At 51.7% G+C, this 22,636-nt stretch overlaps 1 protein-coding gene across 1 annotated transcript in view; it reads right to left on the bottom strand.

Moving 5' to 3' along the window:
• SSBP3 (single stranded DNA binding protein 3) overlaps positions 1-22,636 on the bottom strand; it is a 185,491-nt gene that overhangs the window by 17,447 nt on the left and 145,408 nt on the right. Inside the window, exons 6-9 of the mRNA XM_004372040.1 lie at positions 8,020-8,100; positions 7,035-7,094; positions 3,152-3,218; positions 2,961-3,037 (exon numbers count right to left, since the gene is read on the bottom strand). Of these exons, the coding sequence (XP_004372097.1) occupies positions 2,961-3,037; positions 3,152-3,218; positions 7,035-7,094; positions 8,020-8,100 (285 nt within the window). The remainder of the gene's footprint in view (positions 1-2,960; positions 3,038-3,151; positions 3,219-7,034; positions 7,095-8,019; positions 8,101-22,636) is intronic.

The raw sequence follows: 22,636 nt of genomic DNA, 5'->3' as shown, positions 1-22,636 counted from the left end.
AAAAATGCACTGTCATTCTGTCCTGTTTTGAAATCTATAAAGGGGCCCGAAGACCACAACTGTACCCTTCTTTGTTCAGCAAGTTTTGAAGTGGTCAGTGGCTGAAAACAATCTAATCCCCACTGGGAATAACATGCCAGAAGGTTCTCCCCCGTTGTCTGGCCTCAACCTGGCATTGCACATACAGTGGTGCTTACTAAAGGCTGCATGCAGGGCTGGCAGCCTCTCCCACAGCCAGGGGGGCTCACAAGGCAGGCCACCTCCCCAGAGCCCCAGGGCCCCCGGGAAGGGAATGGGATGCAGGATCCATGGACACCTTGTTTGTGCTGTCCTAAGGTTTAAGTCTCACAGCTCACTTCCCCCAGCCCCTCAATGAGCCCTGGGAGGTCATCCACGGGCTGCCCACTTTGCAGATGAGAGACTGGAGGTCCAACTGGGCTGAGCTGGCACCAGAACCATACTCTGCAGCACCAACTTCAGAGCTTCTCCCTCTCCTGTACACTGGGAGGGCTGGGAGGGCCCTCAGGGGACAGAGATAGAGGCCTGGGGACAGCTGAGCTCCAGCCCTCTCCCACCCTCAGCCTTGGTCTACAGTCTGGAGTCCAAAACTTCCGGGCCCTGCTATGCCCAAAACCACCTGATGTTCACTCCCTGGCTGATCCCAGACCCTGCAACCCATCCAACACACACCACTTCACCCAGGTCCAGTCCTACTAATGCCAGGCCCTTCTGCACCCTACCCAGAGAAGGCACACAGAAAACACGGGCAAGGCACTTTAGGGTCGCCAAACTTTAAAATTACGTAAAATAGAACACGACAAACAAACAGGAGGTGTTTGGAAGGAACATCAGAGCCTGCACTGTGCACTGGAAGCCACTGTCTCTTCGGGGTACAACTGCCATATGGGAGCAGGGAGGAGAAGGGGGCCCTGTGTTGGGGATACAGAGCAGGGCAGACGTTTGAAGAGCCCATAAGGGCAGTGGGAGGGTCAGCTGGACTCACCTCCGTGCTAGCATCTCCTGCTCCTTCTGGGACACTTCGCGGCTTGAGGGAAACTCCACCCCCGCAAACTGCTCCACGAGGCCCTTTAAGCAAAACCTCAGTCTCTGGGACCTTCACCTCTTTAAAGTGTGCCGGACTGCTGATCAGGAACACTGACATGATGAGACGCCCACTAAGCCAGGAAGAAGTCCTAAACTTCCGGAACATTCTGCCCTCGGCCAGTGAGATAACATCCATTTCTAGCTTCTAGAACTTTCAATATTATTACAGGCTAAACAAAATATTAACGGCCTTTGCCAGGAAAAAAACAAAGGAAAGAAACTAAAAGTAATCTCCAAACCCAAGCCGCTAGAGTCTTGAACGTTGGTTTTAGGTCACCAAGTCAGAAAACAAACTGCTTACTAAGGGGCTATTCTGTGCCAAGTATCATGCCAAGAACTTGATTCTCCTCCTTTCAGCAACCCTACAAGGTAGATTCTGTTCAATCCCATTTTACAGATGCAACTGCTGAGCCTCTGAGAATTGAGAAGGGTGGGGTGGTGGAGTAGGAACTAAGTGTTCCTGCCTCAGAACCCACCCTCCTGTACCACTCAGCTCCCCCATGATGTTCTGAAATCCAAAGCCACTGACAATTTCTACACCAAGGAGCGTCAGTCTACCACGTGGCTGAAGCTAAGGGGATCCAAGAACTACTTGTGACTCAGATCCTGCCCCTCCTGATGGGTTCCTCAGTTGGGAAGCCCTGCAGAGGTCAGCTCAAGATGGCCGCACGGCAGGAAGGGGCCACTCTAATAGCTTAAAAGAAGCTGGTGAAAACAACAGAGTTCGGGGGATTTGAGGAAAGAGAAAAACAAGAAAACCAGAGCTGCAATTGGTGTGAGCTTGCTTCCTCTTAGGATTATGGGGCCAACAGAAGACAAGGACCTCCCTAAAATCTTTCAACACCACAGATGTTCAAACCACCACTGTGTAGAAAGCAGAGGGTTGGGTTTGCTGTAAATAAAACTCTGGAATGAAGTGAAGGATTGTGGGTCTGTGGGGCAGACACCCTCTCCAAGCAAAAGGGAGGCACGTGTGTGGAGAGGGGGCTGGGGGGGCACTACTCCACCTCCAGGGGAAGCGGAAACCTGTGGAGGCGTCCCAGAAAATCCCCAACATCTACAAGCTGGGGTGGGAGAGACAAGCACAGACTTCTAGGCAGGGCAGATAAGAAGGGAAGGGGCGCCATAAAACAAGACTTTCACACCCTCACTATGCAGAGTCTCCCTCCTTATTTAGAGTTTAGCTTCTTTCAGCTAGTCAGATTCCAGAGAATTCCCAAGGAGGACCGAATGCAGCAAGCTCTCTGCCATGACTACTGTGGTAAACAGAGCTACATTCAAATACTCAGAGAGTGGGAGCCAACTGTAAGAATGTTCTAGAGCAGGAATGGCCTCTCAGACCCTCGCCCAGAAGGTCCTTCCCTATGGGGCATACAGCTGGGTCACAAGGAGCAACTACTTTGTTGTAATCATAAAGAGGTACTATACAGGGCACTTGAAATAATTTCTTCCAGAGGTTTCTAAACTGTCCTTTTTGGCATGGAGCCTTTGGTCAAAAGAAATCTTAGCTTAGTATATGAAACTGGCAAAAGCTCTTGGCTGAGGTGGGTGTTAGGGGACCTGCCTTTCAAATTCCTCACATCACACACCACAGCCCCCTTCCAGGGTCTGCCAATTAGAAGATCCCCCCGATGTCCCCCTTCCCCAGGCTCCCTGGGGGCCCCTCAACTCTGAGGGGATGTTCCTGGCTGGGTGTGGGGCCAGCTCAGCCATGGGTAGAAGGGGAACTGGGGGCATGGACACACCCTCTCCTTTCACCCCTGAGAGCTCAGATGCAGTGGACAGACTGTGAAAAGAGGAGAGAAGGCGGGTGCACACAGATGGACAGTCAGGCAAATGGACAGACAGGCAGTTACCTGTGGGCCAGGACCCATGGGCCCCATTCCTCGGGGAGGGTTCATTCTCTGCATTGATCCTCCCATGTTTGGGTGCCCTGCATGAGAGAGAGGTGAGTCACAGGGGGCAGGAAGCAGAGGCAGACAGTGGACGGAGAGGGAGCCCCTGCCCGACTCCCCAGGCCATCCCGTGCCAGCCCCACCCTCTGTACCTTGTTGTCGTGTGGGATCCATGGAATTGGGCAGCAATGGCTGTGTCCCAGGAACTCCTCCTGGAGGCTGAAAGAGACATGAGACAAACTGAGCTGCTGCTTCCTGGAGCTGGGGGACAGAGGGAGCCACAGCCTGGCAGGTAAAAGGTAGCACCTGCTTGCCACAGTCCACCATCTGACCATTTAGGGTCACTCGTGGTCTTTCTGAGACCATCCTGCTGCTTTCTGGCCAGGGGAGAGTACCCCAGGGAATGACAGTCAGCTTGGGGTGGCGTTAGCTAAAACTGCAGCAGGGGTGGGTCAGTGCTTTGTGGGATAGGAACCACTGCCCTGGCCTGCCTGTCTTGGTGGGGCTGTGCGCAGCCCCCTGAAATGAGGCAGGAAAGCCCTTCCTCTTCTCCATCCCAGCTCTAGTCACTGCAGTTTAAGTCAGACTCGTCTCTCCTTTGCCTCATGGAGGTGCAACTCATCTGATCCCGAACTCCAACTCATGGGGACCAAGACCCACTAGCTAAAACTCTATCACCACGGGAGACCTTTTTTAAAGAGGAACATGGGATAAGGAGGCATTTGAGATTCAGATGGGGAATCTCAGTGGCAGAAAGAGTAGGCCAAGGGCCCTCCATCACTTAGCAGAGCCAGGATAAGCACTCAGTTCTGGGGGCTTCCTGTCTTCTTCCAACACAGGGGCAAGGAGCAAGACTCTAGGTGAGTAGGTCGGTGAACGAGACCTGCTCTCCAAAACATGATGCCAATGGCAGACACTGGTGTGATTACTATTAAGCAGGTGAGGACAGGATGCCACCGGTTTCCAGAGTGCATGCTTGGCAAACTCACTGTGAAAACCCATTAGAAGTAATTTACTTGGAACTGGAGTTATTTCAGCTGCAATTTGAAAAAAAAGAGAGGAAAGCAGAAGCTGGGGGAAAAGTTTGCTTCTAGGAGCTCATCCCTCAGGACTACACACAAGCCCTTGCCTTTGAGAGGAACAGCCTTTGGAGAGAGCTGGTTCTCTCTTCCCATCTGCAGATGCCAGTGCTTCTTAAAGGCCGAGCACATGTGCCCCCTGCGCGCGGACTGTGCTGCTCTGGAGAAGGCCCAGTGGGAGCTTGGTCTGCCTGTGGCTCAACGATGAACTCCACACAGGTTTCGGAAGGAGGTGGTGGGAAGGGAAAGGACGAGGTGTGTCAGAATGGAATAGGAGGGGGCTAAGCTGGGGGAGGCGTGCGTGAGGGCCTGGGGAGGACGTGAAGTCCACAAAGTGGCATTTGGCACCTGCTGTGTCCACCTGCCTGGGGAGGCTTGAATGTGTCTCTCCAGTCCCTGGACCTGCTCTGACCTCTCTCCCTCTCCCAGTCCTGCTTCCTCGCCCCGAGTTCCCAAGCTCTGACTCACCTGACTGGCGTGTTTGTTCACTTGGGGACTTGGGGTTTTCAGGACTCTGAGAGGACATAGGGAGGCCTGCCTCTGAGGCTGTCTGGTTTAGGGGATCCCAGGATGTTAGGCGGGTGGATAGGGAATCTTCTGGGTCATAGGCTACAACCTTCTGCCCAGTATAGTAACCAGTACCTCCATCCAACCCTCATGGACCAGTGTGGGGGTTGGGCAATCACTCCCTCTCCAAGGAGCCCGATGTTGACCACTGGTTCCTGCTGAAAGCTCCTCCTTAGATTCCCCTAACCCTGCTGTGTCGGACTCCAGGGGTGAGGCTGGGCCGTTACCTCCCTTCTTCCCCCACTGGGGTGATCCTGACATAGAGAAAGACCCAGGTGAAAGGGTCTCCCACTGAGAAGACTGAAGCCCTCAGAAGTAAGAAAGGGACATGTGTGGGACTGCTAATAACCCCCCTCCTCTTCTAAACCCAGCTGAACCCCGCTGTTCATCACCCCTCCAACCACTCTCACTTGAAAACCAGCAATGCTCTAAACACAACCCCAAACCTCTGGCCCAGGGAGGCAGGAGGGAGGCTGGCTCCATGAGACTTGTGGCTTCTCGTTCCCATTACCCTATAGGAGACAAACTTATAAAGGGCCATGTGAGCATGAGCAAGTCTCTTCCTCTGCTTCCAGCACAAGTCACAGGAGTGAGCTGAGCCAATGCAGGTGGCACAGAGGCCTCTGCTCAACTGACAGCTCCAGCTGATGCCCCCTCCAAGGAGACCCCAGGTGTGATACCTGCTCAAGGAGCACATCCCTCTTTGGAGAACAAACATTTCCTGAGTTCACAGGAAACTGATTTTCCGATGGGGAAGGCGGGAGGTTGAGAACATTAGTTTGTAATGCCTGGTGCAGATGACGGATTTATTCTCCCATTTGTTCTCTTGGACACCTGCTCATGCTTAAATGCTATATGGAAACATACATGCTCGGACTCCATGCCCCTTAATTGCCAGAGGAAGGGCCACAATGATGGTAAGGAAGTCTCTGGACTCCCCCTAGGGCTGAGGCCAGTTTGGGCCAAGGGCAGCCATGGGTGGGCAGGAGGGACACCACTGCAGGGGCCCTTGTATGCAACAGCAAAGGCCCACTTGGTGACCAGTTAAAAATAAAGGCAGGGGCAGCAACTTTACAACTAACTATTGCAGTTAACAGAACAGGGCAGAGTGGAGTGGAAACAGTCCTGGACTGGGAGCCAGGAACTTTGGGAACTCAGTCATCCACTAAGACCTTCCATTTCCTCATCTGTGATGTATCTAAAGGTCCCTTTCTGCTCAAAAGCTGGCTCTAATTCTTCTATCCAAATACGTCCCCATCATGTCAGAGAAAAGAGGAAACAAAGGACTTCAGGAGAAAAATTAAGTGGGAAACCTGATAGGCAAGACGTGGTTAATTTAACTTTAAAATCCAGAGACCTCCGGTTAAAATCAGAGGCATCTCTCCATAGTTCCTGTATCAGCTCATTCAATGGCTTTCCTGCAGAGCCTCAGGACCAGAAGGAATCACACCCAGATAATTCCAATCTAGTCGGCAACTAAGTTCCCAGCTCCAAGGGCATCTAGGGTTGGATGGGCTGGCGTTGCTGTCAGATTTTTTGAGGAGCTTTTGCAAAGTCACTGACAAAAATCATTAAAAAATATTTTGGCCCCCCTAAAAAGTTTTTTTTGGCACGAAAAGAAATTTCCCTGATGTTTCTTTACAGTTTCTTTTAAGCCAGTGTGTCCTCAAAGAGACATCTATGTATCTTTAGCTCTCCAGCCCCCCTACTGGCCCTGGATGGGCTGAACTAGGAGGGCGGCATGGGGGCCAATTTCTCCAGACCACCTAGAATTGCCAACCCTAATGGGCCAGCGTTAGGCACATGACCCAAGGCTGAAAAGCCCTCCCCGTAAGCAGACCACTTTTCTAATTACGTGAACAAATCCCTTCTTGTTTTGAGTTGGGTCTGGAAAGCAGGCAGACATTGCTGAAAAACTCACAAACGTCCTGCCCCGCTGCACCCAGGCTCCTAATCTAAGCATTCCTACGGGCCATTTCTCCCCCTAATAGCAGGATTATATTTACCAGCCTTGGCAATTCTCAAAAGCTTCCAGGAAAAAAAAGGCACATTGTCAATTAACTTCATTAAGGAAGAAGACCCTCTTCCAAGAAGGGGATGGAAGGGAGGGGCAGGGGCGTTACCACCTTCTCTAGAATAGCTGAAACCCTGCATTCCCACCCCCGCGGCTCCTGCTGCTGCCCTCTGAGGTCCAGCACCGGCTGCCAAAAGCCCACCAGAGGAGAGGCAGGTGAACGCTGGGAGAAGGGGCTCCTTCACCACCCTAATCCTTGCTCCCCCAACCCCCCAATCCTTTTCCCAAATTTTGATTCGAGTCAAAGTTCAACTTTGGACTTTGGGACCAAGGGTGGCAGAGTAAAGGGAGAGAGAACATGAAAAGGTACAGTACCTGGTTTCCCATTCTGATCGGGGGCCTGGGGCCGCCTGCATATCGCGGTGACATAAAAGGCTGCAATTACAGGGAATGAGTTCAATGACAGCCTGCACTATGGCACAGTGACAAACACAAATGCTCTCCACTCCACAAAGTCCAGTTTTGTTATGACTAGTGATCTTTTAGACTCTGTTTCTCCCGGTGGCCTCTTCCCTCCGGGCAAAGCTTCCTTTGGGCAGAGGGAAGAACACATCTACACAACGCGTGTGTCCCCGACTCCGAGAGTTCACAGAGAGCTACTTTGGGTGGAAGGGCAGCGGCTGGGACTCGGTGTAGGACGCTGAAGAACACCGGTAAATCAGTTCAGGGGAAAGAAGGAAACCTCTGTTCTTGGCGAGGGCAAATAAAAGATTAAGAAAAAGGATTTGTAAATAAAATTTCAAGGGTCTGCAGACAAAGCTGGACGCACGCGCACATACACACAAAATCCACTGACAAAGAGGGGGTGGGGGAGCAAGGGTCTAAGGGGGAAAAACACAACAGAAAAAGGTGTCATGGGCAGGGGGCTCCCTAACTGAATGCAGGGAAATGGGCAAGAAAGCTTTCTCAGCAGCAAGAGTGCACAAAGAAAAGGCTAGGGATGCAGCTTTGGTTACAAACGAATGGTTAACCAAACTCAAAAACCAAACCAAAAGTGAGAGAGGAAAAAACAAAAACGCAAAGGCCGCTGACAAGGTCACAGAAATATCATGTCTTTTCTTTTGGTATCATATCCAAGCTGGGTGTGATGGCCAAGGAATGAAGGCTATCTTTAAAAAAAAAAAAAAAGAAAAGTTGGTTGTTTCTTTCTTTTTTTTTTTTTTAAATTCAATTTATCAATAAAGACTCGAAGGCAATGGCTAGAGCATGTTTTGATTTTTGTTTTTCCTCTGCTGGCTCTCTCCTTCCTCCGCGCCCCGCGCCCCCCGGCCGGTGGGCGGGCGAGCCACAGTGCGTTTACCTGACTGTGGGGTCCCATCATGCTGCTAGGATTGTGAGGTGGAGGCTGTGCGTGCGGCGAGGGCTGTGACCCCGGAGGACCCTGTGAGGCCAGACAGTAGAGGCAGGTTATAGATCACAGCACATGGAGAAGCGCAGGAGAAGCTTAAAAGAACAAAAATTAAACCAAAACGAAGGGTGGGTGGCGGGCGTGCAGGGGGTGGGCTCTGGTTGGTGGGGGTAGGGTGGTGGAGCTGCTATGTGGGTCGCCGGCTCAGTGGTGCAAAACGAGGAGCAGGAGGAAAAGAAGCTGATCAATACATTCACAGGGGATTGAAAAGAATACAAAAATCAAGCACCTTTGTCAAACCACACAGGAGTAAGGTCCTGGACACAGTCTACCATTTGAATAGAGTTTGCCATGTTAAATACGTTGGTTGGGACAGGCTTAGTCAGAGTATAGTGACACCCAGAAACGGGGTGCTCTGGATGCCATCTGACTCACTCTGCCAAGTACTCAAGGTAGAGGCATAGTGACATTCACAGAGGATGTGGGAAAGACCAGGTGATGCCCCGCCCTCAAGGAGCTCACAGTCTGGGGGGACAGAGACGAGGTCACAGATAACACCAGGTAGGATTCACCCAGGTGAACGAGAGGCCCAAGCAATGAGTGTATGGAGAGATGGGAGGCAGGACTGGCTTCCCCAAGGGCACTGAAGGATGAAAAAGAACAGGGCAGAGGAACGAGATGGCACCAGAGATTGAACAACAAATGGGGGAAAGAGAGGGACAGTTACCGAGCGCCCACTAAGTGTTAGGCAACGGGCCAGGGGCTTTACGGTCCATTAATTCACCCACAGTTCAAAACAGCCCAGTGAAGTAGGGTTTCTTCATCCTACTTTTACAGATGAGGAAACCAAGTCTTAAGGGATGAACGGACTTGGCCTTGGCCACACAAGTGGAACATGGCAGAACCAGGACAAGAAGCCTGATGGGTCCAAGGCCCACCTCCGCAGCCCAGGGCTCTAGCAGAGGCAGGGGTGTGTGCAGAGGTTCAGGGAACAGGGGTGGAAGCCCCTGTCTGTTGGCGGGTAGACGGAGGGGGTTTGGTTTTGGTTGGGTTTTCCACTGCAGATACTAATGCACCCATCATTGCACCCACTGTTCCCAGCCAACCCCCGAAGCTGCAGGCTATGCTGCCCTCCACTCCCCCAGAAGAGACAGGCAGATGAATTCACTCAAACCACAGGGTTGGTCAAACTGTGGGTTGCAACCCATTAGTGGGCAGTGAAATCAATTTAGTGGGTTGCAACCATCATTTTTTAAAAACCTGAAACGAATTAAAAAAAAAAATAGAAAATACCAGAGCTTTATGTGTTTTAAGACAGGTATTTTTCATTAACCTTTGTTTCATCTGTAAATATATATACGTATGTGTCCATTCTGGGTTGCAACATCAAATGCACTTCCTACTGTGAGTCACAGCCAGAATGTGAAGGGCCCTGGCGTGGACACGCCTTCTTGCCCACCCCTTGGCATCGTGGAGCTGGACGCCTGGATGCTAGTGATGAGGTGCCACCCCCAACTTCCCAGCCCATGACTGGGCTGTTATCCTTGAGAGTTTCTTCTAAGAAACACCGAAAACATGCATCAGGGATGGACGTAGCTAAATTAGAAAAGAGAGGGAGAGAGAATCCTTCAGAGACCTAGGCAGGGTGTTCTCCCTCCGTCTTCTCCACTGAAGCCAGGGAGTGAGCCTCCTGCTGTCGGCAAACACAGCAGACAGTAATGCGCCCGCCACTGCACAGGTCGGGGAGGAGGTGGCAGGTGGGCAGGGGCCGTGGGGAAGGACGCGTGGAGGACAGGTATGCAGAGAAAGACGGCAGGGCCTGGACAGGAACTTGAGGGTGGCACTGAGGACAGGCCTGTGAGTTTCTTGGCCCAGCAAGAGGCTGCTCACTTCCGGAAAGCCCCGCGGAGCAGATGTTCCCCTACCTGCCACGCTACTAATTTCAACAAGTGCGTGTCTTTCTAGCGGCTGCCAGCAACAGCATGGTTTGTTACCATGAGCAATTTTCTTAATTAACAGACATTAATTAGCCATTTAGCAATTTTGCAAGCATTTGTTTAGCGGCTTTCCTAAACATGAATACCACTGTGATAATGGCACTGATTAGAGGGTCCCCTAATTAACAGTACAGGGAAGGAAAATTGAAATCACATAAATTAAAAAGGGAGGGGAAGTTGATGAAGGCGGGACATATTTGCACCTGCAAGTCTTTTGTACCACGAAACTTGGGTGTAAAATGTAAACAAAATAAGATAATTTGAAGCCAACTCCCCAAAAAAGGAAAATAAAAAGAGCAGAGGAGAAGGGCTCAACGGTGAGGTCCAGTTGCCAAGAGGGGACCACGGGCCTTCCGCGGGTTCCGTAACTCCTCAGCTCTTGGCAAGAAGGGAGCTCCTCCTCCTATAACTCACAACCCTTCCTCTCCCCTCCTGGCAGCACTGACTGCTTCTCCCTCAGGGCAAGCAGCGGGGCTCTGGGCAAGCCACTCACACCTCTGCTGCCCGTCAGTGGAGGCTAGTAGCAGTCGACTGATTGATTCCATTTCAGACCATAGAAAACCTAAGTAAAGCACCCAGGGGTGTCTGATACACAGTGGGGCCTCAATCAGCGGCAGCACTATTATTAAGGGCCAGTATCCAAACCCAGGTCTGGGCGGCTCTGCCTGCTGAGCTGCATCCCGGCCCTGCATTAGGGTAGCTTGGATCGGTACTCTTCCTTTGAGCTTCAGAGGGCAGAGCTGGGGTGTATGGCTCAGTTCTGTCACCTGTCAGACCCCAGGGACTGGTCACTGAGTGAGTGGACATGGCACAGCCTGCTCTCAATGTGGCTGCCTCAAGACCAAACCTCCCAATGAGCAGTGAGGACCAGGGGCAGCAGAGGTGAAGCTGGCCAGCAAGGGCCCAGCCTAGCCTCTCTGGCTTGTGGGGAGGGGAAGAGGCTGTGAAATCTGGGGAGAAAGCAGCAGCCCACAGTCTCCCCTCTGCCCTGGAGACTGGGGGCCCAGGCCAGCAGGTCACCCAGAGAGGAAACCCCACCACAATCTTGATGTAGGTGAAGATCAAGGCCAGTACTCACCTACCCCAGCACAAAGCGCCTCACCCACCCTGGCCAGGTGATGCTTATGAACCAGGCTCTGCTCACAGACGCCCCCAGCACTAATGGGAGCTCTGCGGATTACAAAGCTTTTCTCATAACGAGCCAAAAACCTACCATTTCTCTGACGGTCACCCCCGTCCACCCCAGTCTCAGCTCCGCAGAGAGCTCCAGATAGAGTGGAGATGTCAGAGACACCGAGGGCAGGGCTTGTGTGGATGTGGTGACCTGTCTGTGGACTGCGTCCTCTGTGCCTAGGCTGGGTCCCTAACAGGGCGTGTAACATCACAGGGGGACCTCACCCAGCTGGGCATGTTCTCAGGAGCAGAGAGTGAAGCCCTGTGTTTCAGGGAAACATTTGCTTCTGCAAAGAAGACAGATGGGCTGCCCACCTCCAAGAGGAAGCATGGCCTCTGCTGCCCAGTATTTTATTAGGCCACCAAAGTGGTGTTCTCGTCACAGCCTGCAGTCTTAACACGGGACCTGCAGGTCTGGAGAAAATGGATTTCCTGGCTTTTTACCTCGTTACCCATTCGAGCAAAAGGCTACTTAAGAGGCAGACCAAAAAAGGCTCTTATTTGGGGATTTTACCTTTGTTGGGATGGAGGCTTCTCTCTTCTCCAAGTTACCTCCTCCCCTTGTCCCACAAACTCTGAACAGATCTGGTGGAGAGGACCGTGGCGCGAGGCAAGTGGCTGAGGGAGGCGCAAAGATGAATACACTCACCAGTTTTCCCATGCAGGACAACGCCCCCACGGGGCCTTCCTGGCTTCCACTTACAGAAAGCTTTTCAAGAATCCAAAATAAGTGCGTCTGGAAGCCTGCTTGGCTGGGAGAACCTCTGTGCCCAGCTCCATTTAGACTGTCCCCACCCAAGGACCTTAAAGGCTTTCTGTCCCAGGCGCTGCCTAATTAAGCCTCCTGGCATGCCACAGAGGAGGTGAGCAGATACCGGGCTAGAGCTGGGCGGCCAGGTGCCCCTTCCTGGAAGCTTATGGAGAGCTACACCTGCCCAGGGGTCACCCGCTTGTCAGGTGACTCTGACAGATTCTGCACCCTTCCCTCCAACCGACACCCTAATTCACAGAGGAGAAAGAAGAGAAGGCTAGAACAGGGTGACTTGTCCAAGGCCACAGATAAAGTGGGCAGCTGAGCCACATCTCCTAACTCTCATCCAGGGTTCTTTTCATGACATCATGTCCCTGGTCATGTCTATTTTAGTTAAGAAAATGGAGTTTGCAAAGAACTGAGTTTGAATCCTGACTCCAAGATTCTGTTTTCTCATCCACAAAATGGGGACAATCGCAGTGGTAATAACAGAACTACACATTCCATGCACTTGACGTGGTCTTTACCTGTAGTAGCTCACTCAGTCCTCGACTCCTTGCAGTAAGTATTATCAGTTGCTCCACTTTACAGTGGAGGAACCGAGGCTCAGAAAGGTGAAGCCTGGTCCAAGGCTGCAGCTGTAAGTGGCAGAGCCAAGACTCAATGCCAGGTCTGATTCTAGAGCCCAAGAGGGCCTTGGCTACCCCACCTTTCTACAAGCCAGCAAGTGGGTGCTACCATGGCATGTGCCAGGGCACAGAAGGTGAGGTGCAAGCAGGAATGGATGCTAGAGGCTGAAGGACTTATGGGAGCATCTCATCATTCACCCATGAGTGTCCTCGGTGCTGGCCTCTTGTGTGGCTGGTGGCACCGTGTTGGGGCATGGAGGTGCATCAGCCACATCCTGGCCTGGGGAGCTCTTAGGCTACTTGAGGAGAACGACGAAGACACAGTGACAGACAGGCTCTAGTATCAGCTTAAACTGACATGGGCTCCAAGAGAAGGCGATGCCTAGCGCGCTCACACTTCCCAGTCAGGTAAACTGAAGCCCAGCGTGGTCATAAGATGTAGGGAGGTCCCTCAATGAGCCAACAGGGAGCTGGGATGAGAACTCGGGCCCTCTGACTGTTCAGAACTCTTTCCGCAGCACTGCACTTCACAGGGTGGCAGCGAGGAGAATCTCAGCCTGGGGGGAGAACCCAGCACAGGGACATCCCTGCTCAGGAGCAGAAGCCTTTGAATCTGGGAAATGGAGGCAGGAAACACAGCTACTTCCTGCCTGGGCCTTCACTCTGCTAATGGGCTTGCCATTCCCTCTCGGCCCTTCCCAAGCTCTTTGACCAGAGATACATAACCTCGCACTTCCTCTTTATTTTTTCCTGTAATTTCACCATTGGGTAGTGTTACATCTAGTAGCTTCTGAGAACCACTTAGCCACTATGGGTGTGATCGAGGCAAGCGCTGGACATTTCACCAAAACCCTGAAGCCTGGACACGGAAGTTTAGTGGAAAAGCCTTTACCAGCATCGACGTGGTTAGAGAGCAGAGCACTCCCCCAGCCCAACGGATTCAAGGTCTCCGAGGAAAAGCATTTCAACATGTCAGCAGGACCCATCTACCCGTCCCGGTCATGGTTTGGGTAAAGTCCCCATACTTCACCTGAAGCCATCCTCTGACAGACAGTCTTATGGCATCATGGGAAAATTATGGGCTTTGGAGTTACACAGACCTGGATCTGAACCCCAGCTCCTCCAGTACAAGCTGTGAGACCAATGTCCTAACGGCCCTCAGCTTGGTTTTCTTGTAAGTAAAACAGAGATCACTCTATAAATATTGTAGGGGTGTGTGATCAGGCACACAGAAGGTTCCTGATCTTTCATGGCCTCCCATGCCTCAAGCTCCAACAGCCACTCACTTCCCATTTCCCAGAAAAGTGAGAGATTGACTTTCCAGCCTCACAGTCTTTGTTCATGCTCCCTCTGCTGGGAATGCCCTCCTCCGCCTGTTGAAACACCCCGCTTTGCTTCCCTCCTTCACGAAGCTCTTCCTCTCTACCCAGTCAAGTGCTGTCTGAATGGAGAGGGTTCCTCTTCTAACCTTATGTCTCAGTTGCGGGTCCTAGTATGTGTGTGGGGTCTCTCCCACCAGACCCGTGGACTCTGCTAGGGGAGCAACTTCTGCCTGTGCACCCCTACGTGTCCATCAGGCAGAGCCTGGACAATGCGGGCATGGCTCAGCCAGCAGGCAGACCACATGTCACAGTCCAGAGTCACACTCAACAAGCCCCAGGGTGAGCACATCTAACACTGCTGGGTTCAAGAAACCAGGAAGCAAAGTTAGTATCAACAGGTTAACCAAGCTGGTTCTCTGAGCTGAAGACTGTGGGAGGACAACTCCTCAAAATTAAAAATCAGATAAAAAATTAAATCTGCTTTTTTTTAAGCAGAAAAGTAATAAAAACTATGTGCTAAGTTTTAATATTCCCAGAAACTCTGCTCCTTCACCAAGTGCCACCCCACATTCTTCTGCCTTCCGTGTGTGGAAATCACGGACTCACAGAGAAACAGAGCTGAGACTTAATTCCCAGGCTTTGGGGATTCAGAGGCAAGTCTGGGAGAGAGCGCAAAGGAGGACAGGCTGAGGCCAGTGGCCAGAGCATTGGTCTTGAAAGCCCAAAAGCACCAGGGTTGGAGTCCTGGCTTCATAAACCTGGCCTCAGATTGCTCATTTGTAAAGTGGGGTGAGCGGGTCAGGTTATACTCACAGGGTCACAAAAGCTGTAAGCGTTCTGTAACTGCCAAGCGCTACCCCAACAGAAGGCAGCGTCACTGCCAGTAGCAAGCTGAGCATCTCCCAACACCCATCTAGGCCAAATCTACTTTTTTCCTTCTCAGAAAGGCCTCTGGGGAATGGGACCTTGGAGGATTAGGTTACTAAGAGATAAAACACTCCACACATCCCTGTCCCTCCTGACAATAGGGGCCACTGATGTGGCAAGGCTGAGGAGTAGTTTTACTGACCAGCAGCGGGAGACGGAAGGAATTGCACTACTGGTGGCCTGTGTAATCTGCCTGTTGGGCGTGTCATCTTAATTGAGTGAATATAAAATTACATTAATTACACACATGGCAAAAGGTATGCGACAGACAATCCAATTTGCTCCTTGGACACAAATGCAGGTGGAAAATGCCGTAAGCCCGGTCTGGGGAAGGGGCCAAGGTGTGCCCATGTGCCACTAACACTGCATCAGTCAAGGCTGTCTGCCTCCACTCCCGCCTCCCTGCAGTGGGAGCTGACCACCTGGGGGTGAGGGAGCTGACCACCTGGGGGTGAGGGAGCGAGAGGGAGCCACTTTAAAATGCAGCTCATCAGAAGAAAAGTTACTTCCTCATTTCAACCGGGTGGCGGGGGGGAGGAGGGGAATGAACTCAGCAGTGGCTTGGAGAGATGCCTTCCTATCTTGCTTCAATCTGTCCCTGTGGGGGAAAAAGCAGCGTGTGTGTGCATGTGTACAGGGAAGAGTTGGAGCTGGGCGTCCCAAGTCAAGGGCAGAGAGGAGCCATCCATCTGTGCACCCAGCACGGGGCCTGGCTCACCTATGCACAGCAGGTCCTCGGGGGCTGAGCTGGGCCGTACTGAAGTGGTTCCTTCAACGATGTGGGAGCCGAGGGGAGTGGGAGTTAGCGCCACACCATCTGCGGAGCACCCGCCCAGGCTTGGGCACTGCCCTCAGAGGGCTCACAGTCAGGCAGGGATCCCAGCTGCCTGGCAGATGAGCCCCCAACAATTGTGACCTCCACGGGCATCAGGTGAGAGGTCCTGTGGCCTGCCAGGGAGAGGTCTGGCAAGTGGCGGCCCATCATCCTAGGAATGGTGGGTAAGACACCAGGTAGAGGGAGCAGGAATGTACATAATGTCTCCCCTCTTGGGTCACCTCTGCACAAACAGCAAGAATTCCTTGAAGCCACCGATGCCCACTCTGTGCAAAGATCAGCAAAAGGTTCATTGATTTCCATCGGAGCAAAGGCCCCATCTGACTATCCTTCCTTCCAAGGAGCCAGGGACAGCACTGGGCAGACATGAGGACACAAGGTCTGCACAGTTGTGACTCTGGCTTCCCAGGATGGCCCTGCGCCCACCAAGACACCCACAGGAGGCGCTGAGAGAACGTCTGCACAGCAGGCATACTTTCCCTGCAGAGGTGCAGCATCAGCAGGCAACAGTTTCAAAACAAAAGGAGGAAATACTTGTCGTACTTCCAAGATCTAATGCAGAGTTCCTCCACACACTGCTCAATGCCTCCTCCATGCTCCGCCTGTGACTATGTCACTACACAGTTGGGAAGACTGAGCCTTGGGGATGTGCGCTCTCCTGTCCCAGGTCTAACCTGACTCGAAGGTCCAGGTTTGTCCCCCTGCACTACACTGCATCCCCGGATTGGAGACTGGGGTCAGCTGCAGCACAACAGCATGGCCACCAAGGTGAGCTAGAGCAGGGGCTGGCAAACTACAGCCTGCAGACCAACTCCGGCCTGCCACCTATTTTTGTAAATAAAGTTTTATTGGAACACAGCCACACTCAATTGTTTGCATACTGTCGTCCACAGCTGCTTTCACTCTACAACAGCAGAGATGAGTAGCTGTAACACAGACCGACCATATGGTCTACAAAATCTAAAATATTTGCTATCCGGCTGGCCCTCTACAGAAAAAGTTTGCTGATTCCTGAGCTAGAGGATGGTTCTCAAGACTGAAAAGGGGGAAAAACAAATTGAGGTCTGTAATCCTCAAGAAAAAATATAACAGTAGTACTACCTAGAGCCCTGGTGGTGTAGTGGTTAAGAGCTCAGCTGCTAACCAAAAGGTTGGCAGTCTGAATCCACCAGGTGCTCCTTGGAAACCCTATGGGGCAGTTCTATTCTGTCCTATAGGGTTGCTGTGAGTCAGAATTGACTCGATGGAGACAGGTTTGGTTTTCAGGTTTATATCTACTATCTGATTTTAAACTCACACCTGTCCAAAGAGACAGATGAAGCAAAAATTAACCCCATTTTACAAATTAGAAAACTGGAGTTCATTAAGGTATTATCAGGGCCAAGATGTATCCAATTGAGGACAATCAGAGTAGTGCCAGACCAAAAAAAAAGCAAACCAAACCCATTGTTGAGTCGATTCTGACTCATAGAGACCCTTCAGGACAGAGCAGAACTGCCGCCCTAGGGTTTCCAAGGCTGTGATCTTAATGGAAGCAGACTGCCACACCTTTCTCCCTCACTGTGGCTAGCAGGTTCCAACTGTGGGCCTTTTGGTTGGCAGCCGAGTGCTTTAACCACTGCACCACCAGGGTTCATTAGCACCACACCAGGTGTTAGCAAACTTGAATTCTAGGTCTCCCACCAAAATTTGTGTAACCTTAGGAATGTCACCAATCTCTGAGCCCTGGTTTTCTTGGCCAATGGTCTTAAACAAAATGATCTTTCTCTTAACAGTAATCGGCATTCACGTCCAGTGGGCCCCAGAGTGCCTCCTTGCTGACAATCTTACCAATTCCATTCTTGCCACAATGCTGGGGAACCAGTTCTTCCCTCACCTGCCAGCACAAACATTTGGGGGCCTTGACTCCTAGTCCTGAGTTCTTAGAGCAGATTCAAACTCTTCAACCTTTTCCTGTGGGGTCATTTCAGCCAGGAAAGGGCTCCACCTGGCATGGCTGTGGTTGGAATGGAGGCAGGAGCGAAAACAGGTGACTTCACCTCCAGCTGCTAAACCCTTGGGGTGGGGGGGGTGGGGGGCTCCCTTCTTGAGATCCCATGTGCGGATGTGTGTCTGTGGGTGTGCATGTCTCCACACAAAGGGGTACTCTTCTCTGGGGCACAGGAGAAAGCATTAGTACCCAGAATGATCGGGCAGAATCCTCTACCTGGCCCTGAATCTAACCACTGGGTACCAACCCCCTGGTTCAAGTACATGCTAAGCACTGGAGCCACACAAATCAGCAGCCCTCTTCGTCCTCCACCCTTGCCCCTCCTAAGAGTCACAGGCTGGTCGGAGAGGTCAAGGTGTTACACAGGCACTGGGGAGTGAGGGGGCCGCCACTGCACAACAGGAACACTTAGGCAGGACCCTGAAGGATGAACAGGTATCCCCTGCCAGAGAAGATGGAGAAGGAGATTCTGGGCAGAGAACAGGATCTGTGCAGCACAGAGGCAGGAGTGGGCACTGTGCTGGACGGCTTGATGATGCAAGATGGTGACCACAGGCTGGAACTACCAGGACGAGGAGTGGGGGCATTGACCTGTGGGAGCTTGACCATTAGATGTGTGTCTTGGGAATCACTAATGCATTCTTCTGCTTCCCAAAAGTGTTTCTACATCCTTGTTCAAGTTAGAAACGAAGACTGTGGCTGCTAGCAAACAGTGAGTTCACAGCTGTCGGGGGGTGCTAATTCCCATCTCTTGCTGACTACCCTGGAGTGAGGAAACCCGTTAAGATTCTTGACTCCTTCCATCCTACCCCACTCCCCACTAAGCCACACTCCAGCCCTGAACATTCAGCCCTCTTTTATGCTGGCGAAGAAGCTGGAATCAAATGACCCAGGTGAGGGTTTCCAATACCCGTTCCCAGCCGTGTGGGTTGCTGGCCAGAATCCAGACAGCACAATTCTCCCTCCCCCATTCTACTCATTGCAGGAGAGACCGGCGCTGGGGGGAGTGGGTAGGTAGAGACAGACTCAGGATGCAGAACCACACCAATCCCTTGAACACAGGGCGAAGATACCTGCCTTGCCAAGGGAACCAAATCCTCTTCCTTTTGCTCTGAAAATGGATAGCGCTGCCAAGACGCAGCCCACTCCTGCCCGCCAGCCCCCACACCACCATTTCTCCAACACTCAGGCTCCACTGATAATCACGACAACAGAGTGGAGGTGAGGTGCATATTAAAAAGTCACTGCTTCATCTACCCAGAGAATTCCTGCTCTACTTTAAGCTCTCCAGACACAAGCGTGTGCATAGCCTTCCTGCCCTACCCCTTCACGCCCCGACAGACGATGCCAAAAGTCATGGTTCATCATATGCAATCAGAAAGGGAAATACAGGGCTCTGGAAGCCAACAACCCCTAATGTCCAGAATTCAACACCAACTGTCCATGAGCAGAAGAGGGCTGAACAGGGAACAGCAAAACTGGCCTTAGTTTTCCCTTTTAGTTCCGCAGCACCTGGAGGACTGGGGGGGTTCTTACGCTGCTTCCTCCCTGAGAAGCTCAGGGAACGGCAAAGAGCTCTTCTTCCAAACTCGTCTAAGGTGAAGCAATAGGACAAGACTTTGGCAGAAACAGGTCTGGGGAGGCTGCCCATGGTCACACCTGCTGAGCCTCAGCAGAAACTCAAGGGGCAGCTCTGTGGTGCTGCTGCAAGAGCCCCCACTCATGGGCCCGGAGCATGGCCCGTGGGTTCCTGTGAAATTCACCTTCCCCACCTGCCTCGAAGGACTGTGAGAAAACGGACACCAAGTATGTAGCTCAGTGCCAGGAGCCAGCCTCACCAAAGGGCAGCTGCTCTTCAATAAACATGTATCTCAGGATCCTCCCCACCTAATGGAATCCTTCAAGAAGCCCCTCTTACTTTTATTATGCCTTCCTTATTACTCTACTCACAAGGAAATGCCCACCTAGCCCACAACATATAACCCCGTCCTAACCTGAGCTCCGGAGCCCTGGTGGTACAGTGGTTAAGAGTTTGGCTGTTAACCAAAAAGGCTGGCAGTTTAAATCTACCAGCCGCTCCTTGAAAACCCTATGGGGCAGTTCCACTCTGTCCTATAGGGTCGCTATGAGTTGGAATCGATTCAACGGCAAAGGGTGTGTGTGTGTGTGTAACCTGAGATCCACCACCCATCTGTCAGTTTATTGTACTGTGGTGGCTTACATGTTGCCATGATGCTGGAAGCTATGCCACTGGTATCTCGAATACCAGTACAGTCACTCACGGTGGACAGGTTTCAGTGGAGCTTCCAGACTAAGACAGACTAGGAAGAAAGGTCTGGCAATTTACTTCTGAAAATTAGCCAATGAAAACCCTATGGATCACAACAGAATATTGTCTGATGTAGTGCTGGAAGATGAGCCCCCTAGGTTGGAAGACACTCAAAACACAAAGTGGCTGCCACAATGGACTGGAGCATACCAATGTTTGTGAAGATGGCACAGGATCAGACAGTATTTCATTCTGTCGTACCTCGGGCTGCCCTGAGTCAGAGCTGATTCAACGGCAACAATAACAACAATCTGAGCTAGTTTGAGGGCCAGAAGTGGCCCTCACGACTCCCACCTGATGCTGGGGGGCTCTTCAGCGAACTCCCTGGGAATCGTCTGGGCCTGGAAATGGTCCTCTATTTCACAGGCTCTCCTCATTACGAGAACAAGGACTGCACTTTCTTTTGCTCCCAAAGTCTGTGATGCCCCAGGCCTTATTTAGGATCCCAGAGGACAAGGGCTGGGTTTCTTCTGCTCCATCTGCACCATCAGGGTCCACTCTAACACTGCTGCATTTTGCAGACGGGGAGACTAAGGCCCAGAAAGGTACAGCCATTTCCCCAGAACAGACCAGAAGTCTCCAAACTCTTAGACCTTTTCCACAACTCCAGACTAAGTTTATTTGGATCAGCTACTATAACTAATCTGAGGAAGGAGAACTTAATCAGATCCACATTTTGGGCACGTCTGTTTTGACCTTGGGACAAGGATGCAGTATTGAACTTTTGTCAAAGTCATCTTGATTAGAACTGACCTGAGACTTAACAGAATAGGATTCAGAGCTTGCAAACAGGGAAAGGGAGAATTCTGCAGCCTGTAGAAGAGACCATGCAGATTTGATGGAGGGACAGAGGCTGGGTCTGAGAGCAACAGCTCTGGCCCTTGTCCCAGGATCAACAGCTGGCCAACAATAGGGTGGGGGCAGCAGGGGTTGGACCAGGAAGAGCTCTGAATGTCTTACCAAGAACCTGGAACTCTCTCCTTTTACTGAAGGGATGCCACTAATGGGAAGAATGTTTGATGGAGGAGAATGAACCATCCACTGACCAGTTGTTCAGGTCTGAACCCTTGCTGATAATCTGCATTTCTAACAAGTTCTCTGCTGATGCTTTGCATTTCTAACAGGTTCCCAGAAGTTATACATAAGAATCACCCAAGGATCTCGTTAAAATGTAGATACTGATTCAGTATATCTGGGGGCGGAAATGCAAATTCTCAGCAGGGGTTCGAACCGGAATGAACTGGTTCAAGCCCTGCCTGCAGCTAGCCCAGGCCAGGAGTCTGACCCGTGGACTAGGCACACCTGAGAGCAAGGGGCTGCCTTCCCTCGACCCTGGGAGCCCAGCAGGGCCAGGCAGAAAGCTGTCACTTGTGAATGTGTGCTGAGTGAACGAATGACTGATGCCTCTGGGAAGGACCCTGGTGCAGATTTCTGATATGCCTTTCAAAGCTCTTCTGTACAACTCACAGCTGGTCAATCAGGTAGCACTATACCTATTTTACAGGTGGTGAAACTGAAGCTCAAGTGACACTCAGGTGAAATTCACTAGTGACAGAACTCAGGTGTGCAGGCAAAGACCCACTCCCGGGTCAGAGAACTGTCGCCATCAGCTTACATTAAAGAGCCTGGTAGGAAGGGAATCAGAGGCTTCAGGTGGACCAGGGAACAAGGGACGTAACAAGCAAGGTGAAGAGTCAAGACAACCAACAGGTACTGCCTGCCTACCCTGTGCTGGCACTGGGCACGACTTCAAAGGCATCATTTCACTGCACTGCCACAACTGTCCTAGCAGGCCAGGCTTATTATCACTCCCAATTACATGAAGCAACTGAGGTTCAGAGAGGTAACCCACATGCAAACCTAAGCCTCATGACCCCGGAAGCCAGAATGGATGGAGACATGAACCTGAAACTCACACTCGGTGGTCCCACTGCTGTATCCCCAGTGCTCAGAAAGGGCCTCAAACGCAGCGGGCCTCATTCCATCTTGCTGGATCAAGAATGCCCTCTGACCCCAGGCCAGTGCCCCTGGCACAAAGCCCAGACCAGATTCCCCAAAGTGCAGTGTCCTTTTGGGGAGGCAAGATCTTACTCAGGGGTCCATCCTAATCTATGTAATGCCAAGCCATGTTATTATAGGATTCTGCTGGAATTTTCTTCCTCAAATCTGTTCTGCTACAAGGGCTAAGGAATTTGACCTCTATTTTTTCCTTTTAAAAAAAAAAAGGAAAACCCTACAGCACCATAATCTCCCCTCCCTTTGCAGAAAAGGAAGGTGGGGGCAGGGGCAGAGGAGAGTCTCCCCCCTGCCCCCCACCAACTATGAAGAAACTAAACAAAAACACCACCCATGCCCACAGGGGCTCCCCGCCACCAGAGGCTGGAGGACGGGGATGGGGGAGCCCCAGGTGCTGGGAGAGCTGATCACAAGCAGCAGAGCTGCTCTCGGACACACGGGAAAAAATTTCAATTCTAACAGAAATCCAAAGCAAAAACCCAAGTACAAAGGGGAAAGGATAAACCAGCCCAAGCTCTTAATAAACGAGAGATGAAGGCAGCTGCTGACCCAACCCTTCCAGTAACAGAACTATAAAAGTCAGAGCTTGGGAGTGGGTTT

Source organism: Trichechus manatus, unplaced genomic scaffold, assembly GCF_000243295.1.
Source record: "Trichechus manatus latirostris isolate Lorelei unplaced genomic scaffold, TriManLat1.0 scaffold00015, whole genome shotgun sequence".
Classification (NCBI taxonomy): Eukaryota; Metazoa; Chordata; class Mammalia; order Sirenia; family Trichechidae; genus Trichechus; species Trichechus manatus.
Note: the sequence above shows the minus strand (reverse complement) of the source record. Positions and strands in the feature narration are given on the sequence as shown.